Here is a 26725-nt window from a genome sequence, read left to right on the forward strand (position 1 = left end):
TCTACTGTATATAGCCTCTACTGTATATAGCCTCTCTACTGTATACAGCCTCTCTACTGTATACAGCCTCTCTACTGTATATAGCCTCTCTACTGTATATAGCCTCTCTACTGTATATAGCCTATCTACTGTATATAGCCTCTCTACTGTATATAGTCTCTCTACTGTATATAGCCTCTCTACTGTATATAGTCTCTCTACTGTATATAGCCTCTCTACTGTATATAGCCTCTCTACTGTATATAGCCTCTCTACTGTATATAGCCTCTCTACTGTATATAGCCTCTCTACTGTATATAGCCTCTCTACTGTATATAGCCTCTCTACTGTATATAGCCTCTCTACTGTATATAGCCTTAATACTGTATATAGCCTCTCTACTGTATATAGCCTCTCTACTGTATATAGCCTCTCTACTGTATATAACCTCTCTACTGTATATAGCCTCTCTACTGTATATAGTCTCACTACTGTATATAGCGTCGCTACTGTATATAGCCTCTCTACTGTATATAGCCTCTCTACTGTATATAGCCTCTCTACTGTATATTGCCTCTCTACTGTATATAGCCTCTCTACTGTATATAGCCTTAATACTGTATATAGCCTCTCTACTGTATATAGCCTCTCTACTGTATATAGCCTCTCTACTGTATATAGCCTCTCTACTGTATATAGCCTCTCTACTGTATATAGCCTCTCTACTGTATACAGCCTCTCTACTGTATATAGCCTCTCTACTGTATATAGCCTCACTACTGTATATAGCCTCTCTACTGTATACAGCCTCTCTACTGTATACAGCCTCTCTACTGTATATAGCCTCTCTACTGTATATAGCCTCTCTACTGGATATAGCCTATCTACTGTATATAGCCTCTCTACTGTATATTTAGCCTCTCTACTGTATATAGCCTCTCTACTGTATATAGCCTCTCTACTGTATATAGCCTCTCTACTGTATATAGCCTCTCTACTGTATATAGCCTCTCTACTGTATACAGCCTCTCTACTGTATATAGCCTCTCTACTGTATATAGCCTCTCTACTGTATATAGCCTCTCTACTGTATATAGCCTCTCTACTGTATATAGCCTTAATACTGTATATAGCCTCTCTACTGTATATAGCCTCTCTACTGTATACAGCCTCTCTACTGTATATAGCCTCTCTACTGTATATAGCCTCTCTACTGTATATAGCCTCTCTACTGTATATAGCCTCTCTACTGTATATAGCCTTAATACTGTATATAGCCTCTCTACTGTATATAGCCTCTCTACTGTATATAGCCTCTCTACTGTATACAGCCTCTCTACTGTATATAGCCTTAATACTGTATATAGCCTCTCTACTGTATATAGCCTCTCTACTGTATACAGCCTCTCTACTGTATATAGCCTCTCTACTGTATATAGCCTCTCTACTGTATATAGCCTCTCTACTGTATATAGCCTCTCTACTGTATATAGCCTTAATACTGTATATAGCCTCTCTACTGTATATAGCCTCTCTACTGTATATAGCCTCTCTACTGTATATAGCGTTAATACTGTATATAGCCTCTCTACTGTATATAGCCTCTCTACTGTATATAGCCTCTCTACTGTATATAGCCTCTCTACTGTATATAGCCTTAATACTGTATATAGCCTCTCTACTGTATATAGCCTTTCTACTGTATATAGCCTCTCTACTGTATATAGCCTCTCTACTGTATATAGCCTTAATACTGTATATAGCCTCTCTACTGTATATAGCCTCTCTACTGTATATAGCCTCTCTACTGTATATAGCCTCTCTACTGTATATAGCGTCGCTACTGTATATAGCCTCTACTGTATATAGCCTCTACTGTATATAGCCTCTCTACTGTATATAGCCTCTCTACTGTATATAGCCTCTCTACTGTATATAGCATCGCTACTGTATATAGCCTCTCTACTGTATATAGCCTCTCTACTGTATACAGCCTCTCTACTGTATATAGCCTCTCTACTGTATATAGCCTCTCTACTGTATATAGCCTTACTACTGTATATAGCCTATCTACTGTATATAGCCTCTCTACTGTATATAGCCTTACTACTGTATATAGCCTCTCTACTGTATATAGCCTCTCTACTGTATATAGCCTCTCTACTGTATATAGCCTTTCTACTGTATATAGCCTCTCTACTGTATATAGCCTCTCTACTGTATACAGCCTCTCTACTGTATATAGCCTCTCTACTGTATATAGCCTCTCTACTGTATATAGCCTCTCTACTGTATACAGCCTCTCTACTGTATACAGCCTCTCTACTGTATATCCAAGAAACAAAGAGATCTTCTGTTGAATCTGACAATTAATCTTAATGGTTGTACAGTCATCTCAAATAAAACTGTGAAGGACCTCGGCGTTACTCTGGACCCTGATCTCTCTTTTGAAGAACATATCAAGACCATTTCAAGGACAGCTTTTTTCCATCTACGTAACATTGCAAAAATCAGAAACTTTCTGTCCAAAAATGATGCAGAAAAATTAATCCATGCTTTTGTCACTTCTATGTTAGACTACTGCAATGCTCTACTTTCCGGCTACCCGGATAAAGCACTAAATAAACTTCAGTTAGTGCTAAATACGGCTGCTAGAATCCTGACTAGAACCAAAAAATTTGATCATATTACTCCAGTGCTAGCCTCCCTACACTGGCTTCCTGTCAAAGCAAGGGCTGATTTCAAGGTTTTACTGCTAACCTATAAAGCATTGCATGGGCTTGCTCCTACCTATCTCTCTGATTTGGTCCTGCCGTACATACCTACACGTACGCTACGGTCACAAGACGCAGGCCTCCTAATTGTCCCTAGAATTTCTAAGCAAACAGCTGGAGGCAGGGCTTTTTCCTATAGAGCTCCATTTTTATGGAACGGTCTGCCTACCCATGTCAGAGACGCAAACTCGGTCTCAACCTTTAAGTCTTTACTGAAGACTCATCTCTTCAGTGGGTCATATGATTGAGTGTAGTCTGGCCCAGGAGTGGGAAGGTGAACGGAAAGGCTCTGGAGCAACGAACCACCCTTGCTGTCTCTGCCTGGCCGGTTCCCCTCTTTCCACTGGGATTCTCTGCCTCTAACCCTATTACAGGGGCTGAGTCACTGGCTTGCTGGGGCTCTCTCATGCCGTCCCTGGAGGGGGTGCGTCACCTGAGTGGGTTGATTCACTGATGTGGTCATCCTGTCTGGGTTGGCGCCCCCCTTGGGTTGTGCCGTGGCGGAGATCTTTGCGGGCTATACTCAGCTTTGTCTCAGGATGGTAAGTTGGTGGTTGAAGATATCCCTCCAGTGGTGTGGGGGCTGTGCTTTGGCAAAGTGGGTGGGGTTATATCCTTCCTGTTTGGCCCTGTCCGGGGTGTCCTCGGGTGGGGCCACAGTGTCTCCTGACCCCTCCTGTCTCAGCCTCCAGTATTTATGCTGCAGTAGTTTATGTGTCGGGGGCTGGGGTCAGTTTGTTATATCTGGAGTACTTCTCCTGTCCAATTCGGTGTCCTGTGTGAATCTAAGTGTGCGTTCTCTAATTCTCTCCTTCTCTCTCTCGGAGGACCTGAGCCCTAGGACCATGCCCCAGGACTACCTGACATGATGACTCCTTGCTGTCCCCAGTCCACCTGGCCGTGCTGCTGCTCCAGTTTCAACTGACCTGAGCCCTAGGACCATGCCCCAGGACTACTTGACATGATGACTCCTTGCTGTCCCCAGTCCACCTGGCCGTGCTGCTGCTCCAGTTTCAACTGTTCTGCCTTATTATTATTCGACCATGCTGGTCATTTATGAACATTTGAACAACTTGGCCATGTTCTGTTATAATCTCTACCCGGCACAGCCAGAAGAGGACTGGCCACCCCACATAGCCTGGTTCCTCTCTAGGTTTCTTCCTAGGTTTTGGCTTTTCTAGGGAGTTTTTCCTAGCCACCGTGCTTCTACACCTGCATTGCTTGCTGTTTGGGGTTTTAGGCTGGGTTTCTGTACAGCACTTTGAGATATCAGCTGATGTACGAAGGGCTATATAAATAAATTTGATTTGATTTGATTTGTATATAGCCTCTCTACTGTATATAGCCTCTCTACTGTATATAGCCTTAATACTGTATACAGCCTCTCTACTGTATACAGCCTCTCTACTGTATATAGCCTCTCTACTGTATATAGCCTCTCTACTGTATATAGCCTTAATACTGTATATAGCCTCTCTACTGTATATAGCCTCTCTACTGTATATAGCCTCTCTACTGTATATAGCCTCTCTACTGTATATAGCCTTAATACTGTATATAGCCTCTCTACTGTATATAGCCTCTCTACTGTATATAGCCTCTCTACTGTATAGAACCTCTCTACTGTATATAGCCTCTCTACTGTATATAGCCTCTCTACTGTATATAGCCTCACTACTGTATATAGCCTCTCTACTGTATATAGCCTCTCTACTGTATATAGCATCTCTACTGTATATAGCCTCTCTACTGTATATAGCCTCTACTGTATATAGCCTCTCTACTGTATATAGCCTCTCTACTGTATATAACCTCTCTACTGTATATAGCCTCTCTACTGTATATAACCTCTCTACTGTATATAGCCTCTCTACTGTATATAGCCTTAATACTGTATATAGCCTCTCTACTGTATATAGCCTCACTACTGTATATAGCCTCTCTACTGTATATAGCCTCTCTACTGTATATAGCCTCTCTACTGTATATAGCCTCTCTACTGTATATAGCCTCTACTGTATATAGCCTCTCTACTGTATATAGCCTCTCTACTGTATATAACCTCTCTACTGTATATAGCCTCTCTACTGTATATAACCTCTCTACTGTATATAGCCTCGCTAATGTTTTTTTTTTGTACAGCTGTTTTTATTTCTTTACTTATCTATTGTTCACCTAATATATTTTTTTTACTTAAAAATTGCTTTGTTGGTTAAAGCCTGAAAGTAAGCATTTCTCTGTAAGGTTGTATTCGGCGCACGTGACAAATACACTTTGATTTGATTTGAAGGTGTCAATATATACATCTATACTGCTTTTTGTCAATGTGGGCAAACTGTAATCCTCTGTAGGGTACTCAAGGGGAACAGGTTCAATACATGTAATGTATGTCACTCCCAGAAGAGCGTCTGCTACGAACACGTCAAATGTAATGACATAAAGACCTGTTTATGTCAATATGGGAATATAGGGGACTACCTGTAATCATATCCATAACATGGGTTATTTGGTCCATTCTGATTTAATCAAGGTTGGTCAAAAAGTCTTAAAGCTGAATTGAATATTTATTCTGGGTTTAAACCTGAATTCCAGGCAGTCATTTAACTGGGAGTCAAATTAGTTGATTTGAATGCTGAAAGAGTGGGGAAGGTTCGGGTCGAACCGAGTTGAAAGAGAAAGGGGACTTAACAATGACATGGATGGCTGTGCTCATTAAAATTCTCCAATTAGAAAGAGCAACTATTGTAATTTCTCAGCGGAGTTCCCGAGCACATGAGAGTGATAAGTGAATTGTATGTTAGCCAGGAGGTATTCAAAACAACTGTGCCTCTGTTATCAAACCCATTAATACCTGCTGATGCTTCAGATTACCAATGACCCATAGAAAACCATAGCTGGATAATTAACAGGTAGACCTTCCATGTCACTTGCATTTGGTATGTGATTAAAAAAACAAGTAATGAAAGCTTAATTTATTATTCAACAGGCAAATATGTTTTTAATTAAATCATAAGCCTGACTTAGATTATAGTTTTTTTTTGTTCAATGGCCGGCGCTCTAAAAATAAGTTATTTAAGATGATCAATTAAAAGAAGCTTGATCTTTTGGACAGAAAAGTGACAGACCATTTAGAGAGAACTAACTTATTACGAAGTCAATTAGTCAAATACACTTACAAAGCATGCACAGTCATTTATTTCAAAACATGTTACTATTTACACGTCTTAAGAGCAGACCAATTAAGCCGAAACTTTGAAATTTATAAGAGCGCAGGTCATGTCCTCAATGTTATTCCAAAATGGCCACTTTAAATGAGATGTGGTCATTTTATCACTTCATGTTTTAATTGCCCACTGCTGTGATTACTCCATCAATCAGGTCTTAATACATGAACCCTAGAGTCTCTAATTAAACATTTTGCTATAATTATTATTGAAGTCAATCACAATATTATCACAGTGTTACACACTATTGATCAGCTGCTGCAACAGCAACAACCATGGTGTATGTTTTAGAATTTAGTTTAGAACCTTTTGAGTAAGAGGTTGTAAACTTGTCATTGAGATGCCTTGTATTTGGTGTGAGCAGTGGAGTTGTAAACTTGTCATAAAAAATACACTATGCAGTGCATTCGGAAAATATTCAGACCTCTTGACTTTTTCCACATTTAGTTACTTTACAGTCGTAATCTAAAATGGATTAAATTGTTCCCCCCCCTCCCCTCCCCCCCTCGTCAATCTACACACAATAACCCATAACAACAAAGCAAAAACAATTTCTTGGATTTTTTTTGCAAATGTATGAAATAAAAACAACTGAAATATCACATTTAAATAAGTATTCAGACACTTTACTCAGTACTTTGTTGAAGCACCTTGGTCAGCGATTACAGCCTTGAGTCTTCTTGCGTATGATGCTACAAGCTTGGCACACCTGTAATTGGGGATATTCTCCCATTCTTCTCTGCAGATCCTCTCAAGCTCTGTCAGGTTGGATGGGGAGCGTCGCAGCACAGCTATTTTCAGGTCTTTTCAGAGTTGTTCGATCGGATTCAAGTCCGGGCTCTGGCTGGGTCAGTTTGTCTGGGCAGCCAGCTCTAGGTAGAGACTTGGTGGCTCCAAACGTCTTCATTTGAAGAAGGATGCAGGCCACTGTGTTCTTGGGGACCTTCAATGCTGCAGAATTGTTTTGGTACCCTTCCCCAGATCTGTGCCTTGACACAATCCTGTCTCTGAGCTCTGTGGACAATTCCTTCAACCTCATGGATTGGTTTTTGCTCTGACATGCACTGCCATGCACTGCCAACTGTGGGACCTTATATAGACAGGTGTGTGCCTTTCCAAATCATGTCTAATCAATTGAATTTACCACAGGTGGACTCCAATCAGGTTGTAGAAACATCTCAACGATGATCAATGGAAACCAGATGATCCTGAGCTCAAATTCGAGTCTCATAGTAAAGGGTCTGAGTACTTATGTAAATAAGGTATTCGTGTGATAACCTGTTTTAGAGTTGTAATTATGGGGTTTCCACAAATGTGGAAAAAGTCAAGGGGTCTGAATATTTTCCGAATGCATGTATGGACAAATGTTTCTGGACACCCTTCAAATTCATGGATTCGGCTATTTCAGCCACACCCGTTGCTGACAGGTATACCAAATGGAGCACACAGCTATGCAATCTCTATAGACAAACATTGGCAGTAGAAAAGCCTCACTGAAGAGCTCAGTGACTTTGAACGTGGCACCGTCATAGGATGCCACTTTTCCAACAAGTCAGTTCGTCAAATTTCTGCCCTGTTAGAGCTGCCCCGGTCAACTGTAAGGGCTGTTATTTTGAAATGGAAATGTTTAAGAGAAACAACACCTCAGACTCAAAGTGGTAGGCCACACAAGCTCATAGAACGGGACCGCTGAGTGCTAAAAATCGCCTGTCGTCGTTTGCCTCTGGAAGGTCAGCACAGGAACTGTTGGTCGGTAGCTTCATGAAATGTGTTTCCATTGCCACACAGAAGCCTAAGATCATCATTCAATGCTAAAAGTTGTCTGGAGAGGGGTAAAGCTCACCGCCATTGGAAATGCGTTCTCTGGAGTGATCCCGCTTTACCATCTGGCAGTCCGACAGATGAATCTGAGTTTGGCGGATGCCAGGAGAACATTACCTGCCCCAATACATACTGCCAACTGTAAGGCCCCTTAGTTTCAGTGAAGGGAAATCTTAGCGCTAAAGTATACATTGACGTTCTAGACCTTTCTGTGCTTCCAACATTGTGACAACAGTTTGGGGAAGGCCCTTTCCTGTTTCAGCATAACAACGCCCCCATGCAAAAAGCAAGGTCCATGCAGAAATGGTTTGTCGAGATCGGTGTGTGGAAGAACTTGACTGGCCTCAACCCCTTCGAACACCTTAGGGGTGAATTGGAATGCCGTCGGCGAGCCAGATCTAATCGCCCAACATCAGTGCCCGACCTCATTAATGCTATGGTGGCTGAATGGAAGCCAGTCCCCGCAGCAATGTTCCAACATCTAGTGGAAAGCCTTCCCAGAAGAGTGGAGGCTGTTATAGCAGCAAAGGGGGGGGGGCAACTCAAATATGAATTGCCCATGATTTTGGAATGAGATGTTTGACGTTCCACATACTTTTGGTCATGTAGTGTACCCCCTTCTGTTAAAAGCTGTAGCTCTGTCTTATTAAAGGAGCTGGATGACTGAGCAGCATATTAGCTGCTAGGGCACTAACAATCTTGTTGTGTAACCCACGTGAACACTGACATGACTACTGTACCTGGAGCTAACAGCTGGAGAGAGAATGAGACATCTGGGTACCTCCAACTCCCCCTTCTTCCACTTCCACATTCTTTCTCCCCCCTCTCTCTCTCTCTCTCTCTCTCTCTCTCTCTCTTTCTTTCTTTCCCTCCCTCCCTCCCTCCCTCCCTCCCTCCCTCCCTCCCTCCGTCTCCCTGTCTCTTTCCGTTTCCCTCTGTCACTATGCCTCTCCATTTCTCCCTCCCTCCCCTCTCGCCTCCTCCCTCCTCACTCACTTCCTCTTGCCCTCCATCTCTTCCACCTCTGTCTGCCTCTCAAATCCTAGACGTGAGTCAGCAACTCAGCATAGTTAGGAACACAGAGTGAATTGTCGTTCTCTGCTCCCGCTGTTGTAGGAAGGGATCAGTGGAGTCAGGCAGCTACAGGAGAACAAGGTGCCCCTGCCGACATACAGCTCAGAGGGGCTGACTACTGTTAGAATGTCCATGACATACAGTATAGTTCAGTTGGGGATCTGTGTGTGCTTTTGTCAACTCCTATGTAATTTGTTGTCTTATTGTCGTGCCATAGGCCTAGATGTTTGCCATGACAACGGAAGAACAACCCATTCTCCTACAAGGAAAAACTATGAGTAGTAATTTTCATTTTTGAAATTATTTATACTTAAACTTTTGATACTGAACTATATTTTAGCAATTACATTTACTTTGGATACTTAAGTATACTGTATTTAAAACTAATACTTTTTTTTTTTTGATTTTTACTCAAGTATTATTTTACTGGGTAATTTTCACTTTTACTTGAATCATTTTCTATTAAGGTATCTACTTTAACTCAAGTATGACTATTAGGTACTTTTTCAATCACTGATTACCTCTTACTACAAGCCATTTGAGAGTTCAGGGCAGTAGATGTGATAGCCTAATGCAGTTTTAGATATCTGTTAAGAAGGACGTAATTGCAACATATAACTTTAGGCAGGTAATAAGCCAGGCTGGCTGGCAGAGGTGGCTGTGTTCGCATTTAGACACCAAGCGGTGCCGGGACCTCTGGGAAATCAGTGGCGCTCTCTTGAAGCCACACGCCACAGACAGTATGAACACCGCTGCCATTACAGCCTGCAGGCGTCACAAACACAATTAACTAGCCGCCAGAGAGCCGCCAAAACACTGGTGACGTCATCCAGTCCAGCGTCCCGCTGCCAAAAAGCTGAGCCCCTTCCAAATGGAGGATTGATGAGTCTATGCTACAGTGAGCGCTGCAGGGTGGTTAAGATTAGCTACCGACAATAACATTAGAGGCAGAGATACCTCCCGTAGGTTTTATGGTGCAATAGACTGGATATACAGTTTAGAGGAGACTGTAAAGAATGCTCTGGGCACTGAGTCTTAGGGTGGGGTCCAACTGTATGTTCTGGGTATTACTGCCGAAGAAGGAGCTATGAGTTACTGCAGGAGTCCAACTTCAGAAGCTCTTGTATATGATAAGACTGGGAAGAAAACAGGTGGGATGTTAAAGACTGATGAGGCTGCCTGGGTGAATGCCAAGTGTGTATGTGTGTGTGTGTGTGTGTGTGTGTGTGTGTGTGTGTGTGTGTGTGTGTGTGTGTGTGTGTGTGTGTACGTGTGAGTGTACGTGTGTGTGTGTGTGTGTGTGTGTGTGTGTGTGTGTGTGTGTGTGTGTGTGTGTGTGTGTGTGTGTGTGTGTGTGTGTGTGTGTGTGTGTGTGTGGAGGAATTCACGCACCTATTATCTTAGCCGGGGTATAAAAGGAAAGGGAAGGGGGATACCTAGTAAAGAACATGGGGATGGAGGTCGGAGAATTTTGACTTTTTCCAAACACCTGCAATCTAGAGCCATAATCATCATGCATAATTCGATGTCAAAACAAAATGGTCTATTTTTCTGCGTAGGTTATCTAAGCATACCTCCTTATCTGTTCATTTGTCATTTTAATGAGAGTGTCATTCTGAATATACCGCAACTAACACACCGAGAATAATACATCCACATTACAACACCGTATATGGGATCGAGACACACATCATCAATACAGGCACATATCATGGATTCAAAATGTCTACACAAATATCATGATATTATCACAAAGTGCCAGATTACATTAACACCGAGTATATTTCTACATATCTCGGCAAACCTCTTGATCTGTCTGTATCTTCATGACTGGTGGTTCTTTTTATAAAGAAACTAAAACGCTTCTCTGCTTAAATATTGGTAAAAGATTGAAGTACATGAAGTTATTGCTTGCTTTTCTAAAGTCTACCAACCTTGCCAGCAGGCATGCCAGCTAAGATAGTTAGACACGCTAGCTACACTAACTTGAATGATATCCTGAATTGGCTTCTTGGTAGCTTCTTATGAGGTTGGGAGATTGGGAACCTCTCTAGCTGACTAGCTAAAGACAACGTCATAAAAGTGTTAGGTGGCTAGTATTACAGAGAAACAGCAAAACATTTCAATGTTATTTATTCATCAAGAAGGAATCATTAGGCTACATAGCTCATTTTCATTTACAAAGATTCCTTCTGCGAGTCCTGACAATTCTGACTTTGTGGCTGTGGAATCTGACCAACTGTATATCTTTGCTCCGTGTTATAGGAAGGAACCACTTACTAGGAATAATACCGCTGACAGGTCTTATTTTAATAAAATAATCGGATAAAATGTGAACTTCAAAATGAAGTTTAATAATGAATTTAACATCAGAATTGTAAAAAAGAAACAGGACAAGTCTGAAGGGGGTACGTGCCCTTGTTGCACCCTATGACACCCCTGTGTGCCGCGCCTCAACTCACCGTCGCAGCCTCGCTCCACCTGGCCCATCCTGTGGAGGGCGTCTGCGATCAGGTCTGGTAGTTTCCCGTTGAGGTCCACCGAGGCCAGGCAGCCCTGGTACCCGTCCCGGGACGCGATCAGCTTGGGCAGACTGTTGTACATGCTCTTCCCCACGCCACCGATGTACAGCTCCCCTGGAGTGGACAACAACCAAACAGCAATATTAAAAAGCTGTCCAGCATTAATTCACACTTGCATTGTAGAATCTCCATGGTGAGATTTCTCAGGATGATGACAAGAACCGTATATTACATGGCAAGTCTTACTGTATGTGTGGTCTTCCATCACAAGTCTTACTGTATGTGTGGTCTTCCATCACAAGTCTTACTGTATGTGTGGTCTTCCATCACAAGTCTTACTGTATGTGTGGTCTTCAATCACAAGTCTTACTGTATGTCTGGTCTTCAATCACAAGTCTTACTGTATGTGTGGTCTTCCATCACAAGTCTTACTGTATGTGTGGTCTTCAATCACAAGTCTTACTGTATGTGTGGTCTTCAATCACAAGTCTTACTGTATGTGTGGTCTTCCATCACAAGTCTTACTGTATGTCTGGTCTTCAATCACAAGTCTTACTGTATGTCTGGTCTTCAATCACAAGTCTTACTGTATGTGTGGTCTTCCATCACAAGTCTTACTGTATGTGTGGTCTTCAATCACAAGTCTTACTGTATGTGTGGTCTTCCATCACAAGTCTTACTGTATGTGTGGTCTTCAACCACAAGTCTTACTGTATGTGTGGTCTTCCATCACAAGTCTTACTGTATGTCTGGTCTTCAATCACAAGTCTTACTGTATGTGTGGTCTTCCATCACAAGTCTTACTGTATGTGGTCTTCCATCACAAGTCTGGTCTTCCACAAGTCTTACTGTATGTGTGGTCTTCAATCACAAGTCTTACTGTATGTGTGGTCTTCCATCACAAGTCTTACTGTATGTCTGGTCTTCAATCACAAGTCTTACTGTATGTCTGGTCTTCAATCACAAGTCTTACTGTATGTGTGGTCTTCCATCACAAGTCTTACTGTATGTGTGGTCTTCAATCACAAGTCTTACTGTATGTGTGGTCTTCCATCACAAGTCTTACTGTATGTCTGGTCTTCAATCACAAGTCTTACTGTATGTGTGGTCTTCCATCACAAGTCTTACTGTATGTGTGGTCTTCCATCACAAGTCTTACTGTATGTGTGGTCTTCAATCACAAGTCTTACTGTATGTGTGGTCTTCAATCACAAGTCTTACTGTATGTGTGGTCTTCAATCACAAGTCTTACTGTATGTGTGGTCTTCCATCACAAGTCTTACTGTATGTGTGGTCTTCAATCACAAGTCTTACTGTATGTGTGGTCTTCAATCACAAGTCTTACTGTATGTGTGGTCTTCAATCACAAGTCTTACTGTATGTGTGGTCTTCAATCACAAGTCTTACTGTATGTGTGGTCTTCAATCACAAGTCTTACTGTATGTGTGGTCTTCAATCACAAGTCTTACTGTATGTGTGGTCTTCAATCACAAGTCTTACTGTATGTGTGGTCTTCAATCACAAGTCTTACTGTATGTGTGGTCTTCAATCACAAGTCTTACTGTATGTGTGGTCTTCAATCACAAGTCTTACTGTATGTGTGGTCTTCAATCACAAGTCTTACTGTATGTGTGGTCTTCAATCACAAGTCTTACTGTATGTGTGGTCTTCAATCACAAGTCTTACTGTATGTGTGGTCTTCAATCACAAGTCTTACTGTATGTGTGGTCTTCAATCACAAGTCTTACTGTATGTGTGGTCTTCAATCACAAGTCTTACTGTATGTGTGGTCTTCCATCACAAGTCTTACTGTATGTGTGGTCTTCAATCACAAGTCTTACTGTATGTGTGGTCTTCCATCACAAGTCTTACTGTATGTGTGGTCTTCCATCACAAGTCTTACTGTATGTGTGGTCTTCCATCACAAGTCTTACTGTATGTGTGGTCTTCCATCACAAGTCTTACTGTATGTCTGGTCTTCAATCACAAGTCTTACTGTATGTGTGGTCTTCAATCACAAGTCTTACTGTATGTGTGGTCTTCAATCACAAGTCTTACTGTATGTGTGGTCTTCAATCACAAGTCTTACTGTATGTGTGGTCTTCAATCACAAGTCTTACTGTATGTGTGGTCTTCAATCACAAGTCTTACTGTATGTGTGGTCTTCAATCACAAGTCTTACTGTATGTGTGGTCTTCAATCACAAGTCTTACTGTATGTGTGGTCTTCAATCACAAGTCTTACTGTATGTGTGGTCTTCAATCACAAGTCTTACTGTATATGTGGTTTTCAATCACAAGTCTTACTGTATGTGTGGTCTTCAATCACAAGTCTTACTGTATGTGTGGTCTTCAATCACAAGTCTTACTGTATGTGTGGTCTTCAATCACAAGTCTTACTATATGTGTGGTCTTCCATCACAAGTCTTACTGTATGTGTGGTCTTCCATCACAAGTCTTACTGTATGTGTGGTCTTCAATCACAAGTCTTACTGTATGTGTGGTCTTCAATCACAAGTCTTACTGTATGTGTGGTCTTCCATCACAAGTCTTACTGTATGTGTGGTCTTCAATCACAAGTCTTACTGTATGTGTGGTCTTCAATCACAAGTCTTACTGTATGTGTGGTCTTCCATCACAAGTCTTACTGTATGTATGGTCTTCAATCACAAGTCTTACTGTATGTGTGGTCTTCCATCACAAGTCTTACTGTATGTGTGGTCTTCCATCACAAGTCTTACTGTATGTGTGGTCTTCAATCACAAGTCTTACAATATGTCTGGTCTTCCATCACAAGTCTTACTGTATGTCTGGTCTTCAATCACAAGTCTTACAATATGTGTGGTCTTCAATCACAAGTCTTACTGTATGTGTGGTCTTCCATCACAAGTCTTACTATATGTGTGGTCTTCAATCACAAGTCTTACAATATGTCTGGTCTTCCATCACAAGTCTTACTGTATGTGTGGTCTTCCATCACAAGTCTTACTGTATGTCTGGTCTTCAATCACAAGTCTTACTGTATGTGTGGTCTTCAATCACAAGTCTTACTGTATGTGTGATCTTCAATCACAAGTCTTACTGTATGTGTGGACTTCAATCACAAGTCTTACTGTATGTGTGGTCTTCAATCACAAGTCTTACTGTATGTCTGGTCTTCCATCACAAGTCTTACTGTATGTGTGGTCTTCCATCACAAGTCAAATTCAAGATTCAGGGTCATTTTACAGGTGAATGTTACTGGCCTGAAGGAAGAAATGATCAGCCCAATAATAAAACTGACAAAGAGAGTTTGCACTTGCAAAAACTGTCATGTTATTGCATCTGATTCTTGAGTGTTTCATGTGCTGGCAGCTTGCTGAAAAAGTTGGCTATGCTTAAGAAATAAGGCACGAGGGGGTGTGGTATATGGCCAAAATACCGTGGCTAAGGGCTGTGTCCAGGCACTCCGCGATGCGTTGTGCAAAAGAACAGCCCTTAGTCGTGGTATTTTGGCCATATGCCACAAACCCCCGAGGTGCCTTATTGCTATTATAAACTGGTAGCCAACGTAATTACCCAGTCTGATATACCACAGCTGTCAGACAATCAGCATTCAGGGCTTGAACCACCACGTTTATAATTGACTATAGAACTGAAGAAATGTAATGGGCATTTGAAGCCTAATTGACTGTGCAGAAACCACAATGAAAAACATAATGTAAATCTCAACAATGGTGTTGTTGGCTCAATATTTCAAATAGAATGTGAATCCTGCTTCTGAAGGTAACGAAAATGTGTAGTCTAGTAGCTTTGCATCAAACAGAGTCAGCACATAAAGACGGCCTCGTGAAGGTGAAATTCACACTATTTTTGGTGGCTGAATTTAAACCTGGGCTTCTGCCTAACTGAAATACCAACAAATTAAAACAAAACCATTTATGCTTCAGCCATAATTAGAATTGAAAACTATTTCCTAACCACCCTACAACACCAAAGACATAAATAATATGATTTATTTTCTGTCTTTAGTGTTGTATTCTGATATTTCACTGACAACAATCAGGTTGAAGGAGAGCAGCGCACTCCAAATCACTTCCCACCTACGAGAAAAAGAAAATCACATTGTAGGATTTTAATAAATGTATTTGCAAATTAAGTATTTGGTCAAGAACAAAAGTTTATCTCAATATTTTGTTATATACCCTTTGTTGGCAATGACAGAGGTCAAACACTTCCTGTAAGTGTTCACAAGGTTTTCACACACTGTTGCTGGTATTTTGGCCCATTCCTCCATGCAGATCTCCTCTAGGGCAGTGATGTTTTGGGGCTGTTGCTGGGCAACACGGACTTTCAACTCCCTCCAAAGATTTTCCATGGGGTTGAGATCTGGAGACTGGCTAGGCCACTCCAGGACCTTGAAATGCTTCTCACGAGCCACTCCTTCGTTGCCCGGGCGGTGTGTTTGGGATCATTGTCATGCTGAAAGACCCAGCCACGTTTCATCTTCAATGCCCTTGCTGATGGAAGGAGGAAATCTCACGATACATGGCCCAATTCATTCTTTCCTTTACACGGATCAGTCGTCCTGTTCCCTTTGCAGATAAACAGCCCCAAAGCATGATGTTTCCACCCCTATGCTTCACAGTAGGTATGGTGTTCTTTGGATGCAACTCAGCATTCTTTGTCCTCCAAACACGACAAGTTGAGTTTTTACCAAAAAGTTATATTTTGGTTTCATCTGACCATATGACATTCTCCAAATCTTCTTCTGGATCATCCAAATGCTCTCTAGCAAACTTCAGATGGGCCTGGACATGTACTGGCTTAAGCAGGGGGACACGTCTGGCACTGCTGGATTTGAGTCCCTGGCGGCGTAGTGTGTTACTGATGGTAGGCTTTGTTACTTTGGTCCCAGCTCTCTGCAGGTCATTTTCTAGGTCCCCCCGTGTGGTTCTGGGATTTTTGCTCACCGTTCTTGTGATCATTTTGACCCCACGGGGTGAGATCTTGCATGGAGCCCCAGATCGAGGGAGATTATCAGTGGTCTTGTATGTCTTCCATTTCCTAATAATTGCTCCCACAGTTGATTTCTTCAAACCAAGCTGCTTACCTATTGCAGATTCAGTCTTCCCAGCCTGGTGCAGGTCTACAATGTTGTTTCTGGTGTCATTTGACAGCTCTTTGGTCATGGCCATAGTGGAGTTTGGAGTGTGACTGTTTGAGGTTGTGGACAGGTGCCTTTTATACTGATAACAAGTTCAAACAGGTGCCATTAATACAGGTAACGAGTGGAGGACAGAGGAGCCTCTTAAAGAAGAAGTTACAGGTCTGTGAGAGCCAGAAATCGTGCTTGTTTGTAGGTGACCAAATACTTATTTTCCACCAAAATTTGCAAATAAATTCATAAAAAATCCTACAATGTGATTTTGTCTGTCATAGTTGAAGTGTACCTTTGATGAAAATTACAAGCCTCTCTCATATTTTTAAGTGGGAGAACTTGCACAGTTGGTGGCTGACTAAATACTTTTTTTGCCCCACTGTATATATATATATATATATATACAGTGCCTTGCGAAAGTATTCGGCCCCCTTGAACTTTGTGACCTTTTGCCACATTTCAGGCTTCAAACATAAAGATATAAAACTGTATTTTTTTGTGAAGAATCAACAAGTGGGACACAATCATGAAGTAGAACGACATTTATTGGATATTTCAAACTGTTTTAACAAATCAAAAACTGAAAAATTGGGCGTGCAAAATTATTCAGCCCCCTTAATTTAATACTTTGTTGTGCCACCTTTTGCTGCGATTACAGCTGTAAGTCGCTTGGGGTATGTCTCTATCACTTGTGCACATCGAGAGACTGACATTTTTTCCCACTCCTCCTTGCAAAACAGCTTGAGCTCAGTGAGGTTGGATGGAGAGCATTTGTGAACAGCAGTTTTCAGTTCCACAGATTCTCGATTGGATTCAGGTCTGGACTTTGACTTGGCCATTCTAACACCTGGATATGTTTATTTTTGAACCATTCCATTGTAGATTTTGCTTTATGTTTTGGATCATTGTCTTGTTGGAAGACAAATCTCCGTCCCAGTCTCAGGTCTTTTGCAGACTCCATCAGGTTTTCTTCCAGAATGGTCCTGTATTTGGCTCCATCCATCTTCCCATCAATTTTAACCATCTTCCCGGTCCCTGCTGAAGAAAAGCAGGCCCGAACCATGATGCTGCCACCACCATGTTTGACAGTGGGTATGGTGTGTTCAGGGTGATGAGCTGTGTTGCTTTTACGCCAAACATAACGTTTTGCATTGTTGCCAAAAAGTTCAATTTTGGTTTCATCTGACCAGAGCACCTTCTTCCACATGTTTGGTGTGTCTCCCAGGTGGCTTGTGGCAAACTTTAAACAACACTTGTATAACACTTGTATATCTTTAAGAAATTGCTTTCTTCTTGCCACTCTTGCATAAAGGCCAGATTTGTGCAATATACGACTGATTGTTGTCCTATGGACAGAGTCTCCCACCTCAGCTGTAGATCTCTGCAGTTCATCCAGAGTGATCATGGGCCTCTTGGCTGCATCTCTGATCAGTCTTCTCCTTGTATGAGCTGAAAGTTTAGAGGGATGGCCAGGTCTTGGTAGATTTGCAGTGGTCTGATACTCCTTCCATTTCAATATTATCGCTTGCACAGTGCTCCTTGGGATGTTTAAAGCTTGGGAAATCTTTTTGTATCCAAATCCGGCTTTAAACTTCTTCACAACAGTATCTCGGACCTGCCTGGTGTGTTCCTTGTTCTTCATGATGCTCTCTGCGCTTTTAACGGACCTCTGAGACTATCACAGTGCAGGTGCATTTATACGGAGACTTGATTACACACAGGTGGATTGTATTTATCATCATTAGTCATTTAGGTCAACATTGGATCATTCAGAGATCCTCACTGAACTTCTGGAGAGAGTTTGCTGCACTGAAAGTAAAGGGGCTGAATAATTTTGCACGCCCAATTTTTCAGTTTTTGATGTTAAAAAAGTTTGAAATATCCAATAAATGTCGTTCCACTTCATGATTGTGTCCCACTTGTTGTTGATTCATCACAAAAAAATACAGTTTTATATCTTTATGTTTGACGCCTGAAATGTGGCAAAAGGTCGCAAAGTTCGAGGGGGCCAAATACTTTCGCAAGGCACTGTATATATATATATATATATTAATATAATTGTTTTGCTCAGAGAACTTAGGGGGCCAAATAAACCACCCTGCCACTTGGGAACCCTGCTCTATACGCTTGCATGTGATAACAAAAAAAATATGGTTTTGGGTAGCAAAACGCTTAACACAGCAGATGTTTGCTCATATTTATTTAACATGCTGACATTTTTCAGCACATTCCTACTGCTAGATGACCGACAGATATTATACATAATCAAACATTTTGGAAGAAGGGCTGAAGTTACGGGAATATTTGGGAGCAGATTTCCAAAATTCAAATCACTTGGAGCTGATTTCCTTGTGCTTTTACAGTCTTACGCTCACATGTGAGGATAAAACAATGATTTTCCAGCACATTACTCAATTATTCCTCCTTCTCTCTCTCTGTCTCGTGTCTATCCAGTTGCGAGACTTGAGAAGTTGACATGCTGGCAGACGCACTTGCTATTGGAGCAGACAGGACTGTCACGTCCCAACAGCTGTTTATTCAGCTCGTCTGCCAGTAGTCTGCCTGTAAACACTGGGTATCTTAATGTATTGGAACAGAGGAGGGAGATGTCGAACCAGCTGTTAGTGGTATACTCCTGGGAACGAGTTCCATCCACCTTGACAAAATGCTCACGGTTATGGAATAAAGTGTAACATGTCTCCATAATTGATTCATGGCAGAGAGTTATAGGGAATGAGAGAATAGGGTATAGATTGGGATTGATGTTTGATGCAGACAGAGCTGTGTTCATGTCTATATTCCTTTGTGAGCTATTAAATTCACACAACACTGTCTTTGGAGAGGTGAGGGCTTTCTATGGACAAGTCAGAGATTGACAGTTATTGAAGATTGGTATTATTAAAGTTTACTCTATTTAATTGTACTATGTGAAGCAATAACCATTGTGTTGGTTCCATAACTTTATTCATTGATCAACTTTTTGTACAATTATTTTTTCCACTTAAATGTATCATTATTCTGTGCTAGAGAGCTTTGATGTGACTGCCAAACTAAATGATGAAACATCTGTGCATCAACCCTCCTTTGATGCAAGTGCAATAAGAATAAAAAACTTTATTTAGCTCCTGGCATTTCTTATCGTCAGCATTTATCTAAACCAGGAAGTCCCATTGAAATGGATTATTGTGGTATATATTTCCCAGGGAACCATTGGCTAAAAGGGCAACCCTTGCAAACAAAATGCAGTGCCACAGGCAGCCTTTGTGTGTATAAATTCAGCAAAACTCTGGAGAGTACATTCATAAAAGTGCCCCAAATATGAATCTTTGGCATGAGAGAAGAAATAAGCCCAATAGGTGAAAGACCTGTCAGAGTAATTGAATAAGTAAATGATGGTTCACAGTCTTCTTCCTTAAACTAATGTGTGTTTGACACTTAATACGCCGCAGTCAAGGCTGTAAGTCTTTTTAATCAATACTGTAGATTCATTAGCTGTAGAACTGAATGATGCCCTCAGATTTTAAGAGAAGCAAAATCACTTCTCAAATATGCATTTTTATTGCTGGGGGTATTCCAAAAAGTGCACACAATGCAGTTGTATAAAAGTTAGCAGTTAGCATTTTGAAGAGTCAGTGGGCTGGCTATAATGCATTCCATTGAGAAAAAATAACCATTAAGTGTAGCAAATATGCCAAATAGCTCTTTTTGTCTTGTTTTGCAAGATTGAGCACAAACAAACACACACACTAGGACACACAAACACATTATTTGTCCCTTGACTAAGTTCCAGGAGACCTGTGTGGGGTATTGTGGGTCCCGTTCCAGCTGCGTTCCTCCCTTGGTCCCTTCATTGGACTGGTAATTGGTCTGTGGTAATTAGTGATCTCTCTCTTTCTCTTCCCCCTCTCTCCCTCTCTGTATCCGTTCGCGAGCGATAGTAAAATAACTTCTGAACATCAGATCGGCAGTTACTTACCCCAATTAGGGCATCTACTTTCAACTTCGACTCATCTGCCCTGGGCTCTCTGTAATTCCGATCCAATTTTCAGGCTACACAGGAGGAAACGGCGGCATTACAGAAGCCAGGGAGGGGGATCCTGGATTAGATTAAGGCTAAGGGAAAACTGACCACCTCTTCCCTCCATTCTACTGGCCATTTGATAATAAGACGGAGGACCGCCGATCGCGGATTTGCTACCAATGGGACTCTCGGAACAGGTGACACTCTCAGAACAGTGGAGTCGGGGAAATCAGAGGGGGGGGGTGGGGGTTGCCTCTTCAGCATCACCAACCAGTGTGCAAATTCCAGAGCGGTTGAAGTGTTGACCCATTGTTCACACGTCTTGGAATATCTGATGGTCAAATGCCCTTCTAATTGTCAGCTGTTATCGAGACTGCTGTATACATTCCACCTCAGGACAATAAAAATAACAAGCTTGAGCTTAAAACCTCTTTGGGCTACGGGGCAGTATTTTCACATCCAGATGAAAGGCGTGCCCTAAGTAAACTGCCTGCTACTCATGCCCAGAAGCTAGGATATGCATATTATTAGTAGATTCGGATAGAAAACACTCTGAAGTTTCTAAAACATGTTTGATTAATGTCTGTGAGTTTAACTGAACCGATTTGGCAGGCGAAACCCCGAAGGCAAACCATCCAGGGAAAACATTTTTGGAGCTTAATCTGTTTTCCATTAGTTTTCTATGGCAATCCCTTTTAAATAGAAATATGCTTGCAGTTCCTATGGCTTCCACTAAATGTCAACAATCTTTAGAAATTGGTTGATGTTTTTCCTTTGAGAAATGTAGAAGTAGCCCTGTTCTTTCCATGTGCCACTCCAGGTGCACTTTAATGTTTTGTTGCTGTAACGGTTCTCGTCTGTCGTAGGAGAAGTGGACCAAAATGCAGTGTGGTGGTTATTCATGTTCTTTAATGAAAGGGAACTCGACATGAAATAACTAACAATACAAAACGACAAACGGAACGTGGAAATCTATACAGCCTATCTGGTGAACAACAAACACAGAGACAGGAACAATCACACACGAAATACTCAAATATTATGGCTGCCTAAATATGGTTCCCAATCAGAGACAACGATATACACCTGCCTCTGATTGAGAACCACTCCAGACAGCCATAGACTATGCTAGATACCCCCACTTAGCCACACACCCAATACCTAACAAAACCTCAAGACAAAACACACCACAATAAACCCATGTCACACCCTGACCTGACCAAATAAATAAAGACAAACACAATAAACTTCGACCAGGGCGTGACAGGTGCGTGCGACCTGGAACGTGCTTCACTTTGTTTTCATCCGGTATTGAGCACAGTATTTCCCTTCTTAAATTTTATCGATTATTGACATTTTGGGGATATAAAGAAACAATTTATCGGACAAAAATAAAAAATGTATGGGACATTTTGGAGTGCCAACAGAAGATCTTCAAAGGTAAGGCATGAATTATATCGTTATTTATGACTTTTGTGTAGCTCCTGCCTGGTTGAAATCTGATTTTCATGTGTTGCTTTCGCCATAAAGCCTTTTTGAAATCTGACAGCGGCTGGATTAACAAGAAGTTCATCTTTAAACCAACGTATAACACTTGTATGATTTATGAATTATTATTATGAGTATTTCTGTTTTTGAATTTGGCGCACTGCTATTTCACTGGGTGTTGTCAAATCGATCCTGCTAAAGGGATTGGCGCGCGAAGGGATCCATAAGAAGTTAATGAACTGTACAAGGCTATAAACAAGTAGGAAAACCTACAACCAGAAGCTGCCTTTCTGGTTGCCGGCAATTTAAATTTTTGCGTCACTAAGCCAAGTGATGTCCAACTTCCATCAACACCTCTCCAACGCCACTAGGGGCGATAAAGTCATAGACCACTGCTATTCTACCCACAAGCAAGCATACAAGACCCTCCCTCGCCTGCCATCCGGCAAATCAGATCATGATTCTGTAGAAGCAGAAGCTGAAATAGGAAGTACCCGCAATTTGCTCTGTTAAGAAATGGTCAACAGAATCAGAGGTTATAATACAGGACTGCTTCGCTAGCGCTGATTGGAAAATGTTTCGAGACCGCCGATAACATTGACGAGCTAACCTCCTCCATCCCCGGCTTCATTAGAAAATGCAAACATTGTACCCACGGTGACGTTGTACTCACGGTGAGAGTTTGCTGCTTCCCCAAACCAAAAGCTCTGGATTAACACAGAGGTTGGCGCTAAAACTAAAGAACAGGGTTACCACACACAGAGCTATCGTAGACAAGCCTGATGCTACGGCCAACGACAGGAATAAGTACAAGAAGGTACTATGACCTCCGCAGAGCCATCAAACAAGCAAAGGGACAATAAAGGAACAAGGTGGAGTCCTATTACACAGCCTCCAACGCCAGCCGCATGTGACAGGGGCTACAGTCCATTACGGATTACAAAGGAAGAACCAGCCGTCATCTGCCCAACGACTCCTTTCTACCAGACTAACTCAATGCAAGTATATGCATGCTTTGACAACAACAACATCGACCCAGGTGTGAGGGCCATCGCCAGCCCAGATGCTTGGGTGATCTCGCTCTCCGAGGCCGCCGTGAGAATGGTCTTTAATCAGGTCAACACCCACAAGGCTGCGGGCCCCGACCGTATTCCAGAGCATATTCACAGGAGTGTTCAACATCTCCTTGTCCCAGTCTGTAATCCCCACATGTTTTAATACGACTTCAATCAATCCTGTTCCTAGCAACTCTAAGGCTTCATGCCACAATGATTATCACCCTGTAGCACTCACTTCTGTACCCATGGAATGCTTTGAGAGGCTGGTTATGGCACACATTAACTCCACCACCCCAGACACCCGAGACCCACGTCCACATGGAACAGGTAGACAGCTTCAAGTTCCTCGTGTCCAAATCACTAACGACTTGAAATGGTCCAAAACACACGCACAGCCGTGAAGAAAGGGTGTCAATGCCTCTTCCCTCTCAGGAGGTTGAAAAAGTTTGTCATGGGCCCTCATATCCTCAAAAGGTTCAACAGCGGTACCAATGAGAGCATATTGACTGGCTGCATCACTGCTTGGTATGGCAATAGCATCGCCCTCGAGCGCATGGCGATACAGAAGGTTGTACATCACTGGGCCTGAGCTCCCTGCCATCCAGGAACTCTATATCAGAGGAGGTTGGTGGTACCTTAATTGGGGAGGACAGGCTCGTAGGAATTGCTGGAGCGGAATGAGTGGAACATGGTTTGATGCCATTCCATATATTATGTTCCAGTCATTATTATGAGCCGTCCTCCCCTCAACAGCCTCCACTGCTCTATATCAAGCTGTGTGAACAGAAGGCCCGGAAAATTGTTAAAGACTACAACCAACCAAGCCATAGACTATTATATCTGCTGCCGCACAGAAAGAGGTACCGGTGAATCAAGTCAGACACCAACAGGCTCACGCACAGCTTCTATCCCCAAGCAATACGACTGATAAATAGCTAACAAAAGAGCTAACAAAAGAGCTAACAATATAGCTACAAGGTATATCTGAGTTAACATTATACACTCACAGGGCCCGACATACTCATACACAGTGTCAATCCAACACACACAAACACTTACTCCACAATTTGCAAACTCACACAGAAATATTTCCTGTATATAGTATGCTTACTTACTTTATTGTTTAGTTCATATTTCATAATCATATTTCTTGTGTGTTTTCTTCTAGTAATACATGGCTGTTGATGTGTCACACCCTGACCATAGTTTATTTGTATGTTTCTATGTTTTGGTTGGTCAGGGTGTGATCTGAGTGGGCATTCTATGTTAGATGTCTTGTTTGTCTATTTCTATGTCTGGCCTGATATGGTTCTCAATCAGAGGCAGGTGTTAGTCATTGTCTCTGATTGGGAACCATATTTAGGTAGCCTGGGTTTCACTGTGTGTTTGTGGGTGATTGTTCCTGTCTCTGTTGCACCAGATAGGGCTGTTTCGGTTTTCCGCGTTTGTTGTTTTTGTATTGTTCATGTTTCATCTTCATTAAAGATGTATCTAACTAACCACGCTGCATTTTGGTTCGATCCTTGTTCCACCTCTTCGTCAGAGGAGGAGTTAGAAGAAACCCGTTACATGATGATTGCATTGTGGGTTTTAAGTTTACCAGAAATCCATTTCACCTTACTTGTGCATGTGACATTAAAACTAAAATATGTGCTCAATTTTGGGTCATCTGTGAGACACAGTGAGAATGTTCTATGCTCTTCAAGAGTTAGAGAAGGTAACAGAATGGTAGTCAGTGTTTTGGTTAATCTCCTCAGCCCAGACAGTGATGAATGTTCTAGTGCGCAAGGCTGAGTCCCAAATGGCATAATGTTTCATGTATAGTGTGCTACCTTTGACCAGGGACCATTGGGCACTATAGCGGGAGTAGAGTGCCATTTGGGATGCATCTAGGCTCTAGGAGGTCATATCACCATAAAAATCATCTAAAATTGTATTAATAAAGAACAGGTTTAACAGTGAAATGCTTACTTACAGGCCCTTCCCAACAATGAAGAGAGGAAGAAAATAGAGAAATAATAGAAAAGTAAAACACTTAATAATAAAAGTAATAATATATACACATTGAGTAAGGATAATTTGGCTATATGCACAGGGTACCAGTACCGAGTCGATGCGCAGGGGTACAAGGTCATTGAGGTAGATATGTACAGTACCAGTCAAAAGGTTGTTTTTCTTTATTTGTACTATCTTCTACATTGTAGAATAATAGCGAAGACTTCAAAACTATGAGGCTCCAGGTTCATACAAATATGCATGACACTGTATAGTTGCAGGTAGCATTTAATTGAGGGGATTTTGGGGGAAGGTCTTTCAGTCTACCTACAGGACGCAGGTTGACATTAGCTAACTTCTACATACGGACTGAGAGACAAACGTGCGCAACAAAAAGACAGACAGTGGAAATATTTCTGAAAATGAATTGGCAAATAATGTAGTGGTTTGGCTCTTTAAGAAAATAGTAGCTAACAAGGGGTGGGTTTAATGTTAATGTGACTTTGATTTGACAGTAGACAGGAGATTTACGTTTTAGACCATTTGTGATGGAACAAAAAAATGCATGTACTGTACTTTCAGAAAAGATTGGAGAGCTGCTCGTTGGTGGGCTGTGAGCTACTGGTAGCTATCGACCTGTTGGAGACCCCTGGTCTACAGTTGATCGATTCTAACTCAGGCCAGCAAAACCTTAAAACTTCCTTAGTATTAGCGATTGCACAACAGCTGTTTTTAACGAAGAGACACACACCTCCCCCTTTGACCCGAAGCTGCCGTCCTGTCCTGCCGATGCATAGGAAAAAAGCTACAGTAGATGTATATTACACATGTCCTTGTTCAGCCACGACTCAGAGAAACATAGAATGTTACATTTCTTTCGGTCCCATTGACAGGATGGTCTCTAATGGAACTCGTCTATTTTGTTCTCCAGTGATTGTACGTTTGCCGGCGTAGTGATGTCAGGGTGCCCGCATTTCGGGCCTCTTTTGTGCCGTCTCCTTCTCTCCCGAGTCTCAGGGATTCGGGCCTGGTCCGGGGTGAGCAGAAGGTCCTGCTTCGCAAACTCGTTGAAGTTAAAAATCTTCATCCAAATCGAGGTTAGTGATCACTGTTCTGATGTCCAGAAGCTCTTTTCGGTCATAGGAAACGATGGCGGAAACAGTATATTCAAAAGTTTTTTAAAATAATCGCAAAAAACACACAAAATATCAAAATTGGTCAGGATTTGTAAAAACGGAAGCAATCCATTTCAGCGCCATTCTGTTCAACAGGCAGTGAGCTTGTTGTTAACATTCTGTTCAACAGGCAGTGAGCTTGTTGTAAACTTTCTGTTCAACAGGCAGTGAGCTTGTTGTTAACTTTCTGTTCAACAGGCAGTGAGCTTGTTGTTAACATTCTGTTCAACAGGCAGTGAGCTTGTTGTTAACTTTCTGTTCAACAGGCAGTGAGCTTGTTGTAAACTTTCTGTTCAACAGGCAGTGAGCTTGTTGTTAACTTTCTGTTCAACAGGCAGTGAGCTTGTTGTTCACGTTTTGTTTACAGGCAGTGAGCTTGTTGTTAACTTTTTGTTTACAGGCAGTGAGCTTGTTGTTAACATTCTGTTCAACAGGCAGTGAGCTTGTTGTTAACT

The 26725-nt window shown here is 41.8% G+C and overlaps 1 protein-coding gene across 2 annotated transcripts in view; it reads right to left on the reverse strand.

Moving 5' to 3' along the window:
- LOC135516400 (neurexin-1-like) overlaps positions 1 to 26725 on the reverse strand; it is a 1013356-nt gene that overhangs the window by 471453 nt on the left and 515178 nt on the right. For both annotated transcript variants that reach the window (XM_064940681.1, XM_064940678.1), the window contains one exon: positions 11335 to 11508. In XM_064940681.1, coding sequence (XP_064796753.1) covers positions 11335 to 11508 — 174 coding nt within the window. The remainder of the gene's footprint in view (positions 1 to 11334; positions 11509 to 26725) is intronic.

Source organism: Oncorhynchus masou, chromosome 27, assembly GCF_036934945.1.
Source record: "Oncorhynchus masou masou isolate Uvic2021 chromosome 27, UVic_Omas_1.1, whole genome shotgun sequence".
Lineage (NCBI taxonomy): Eukaryota > Metazoa > Chordata > Actinopteri > Salmoniformes > Salmonidae > Oncorhynchus > Oncorhynchus masou.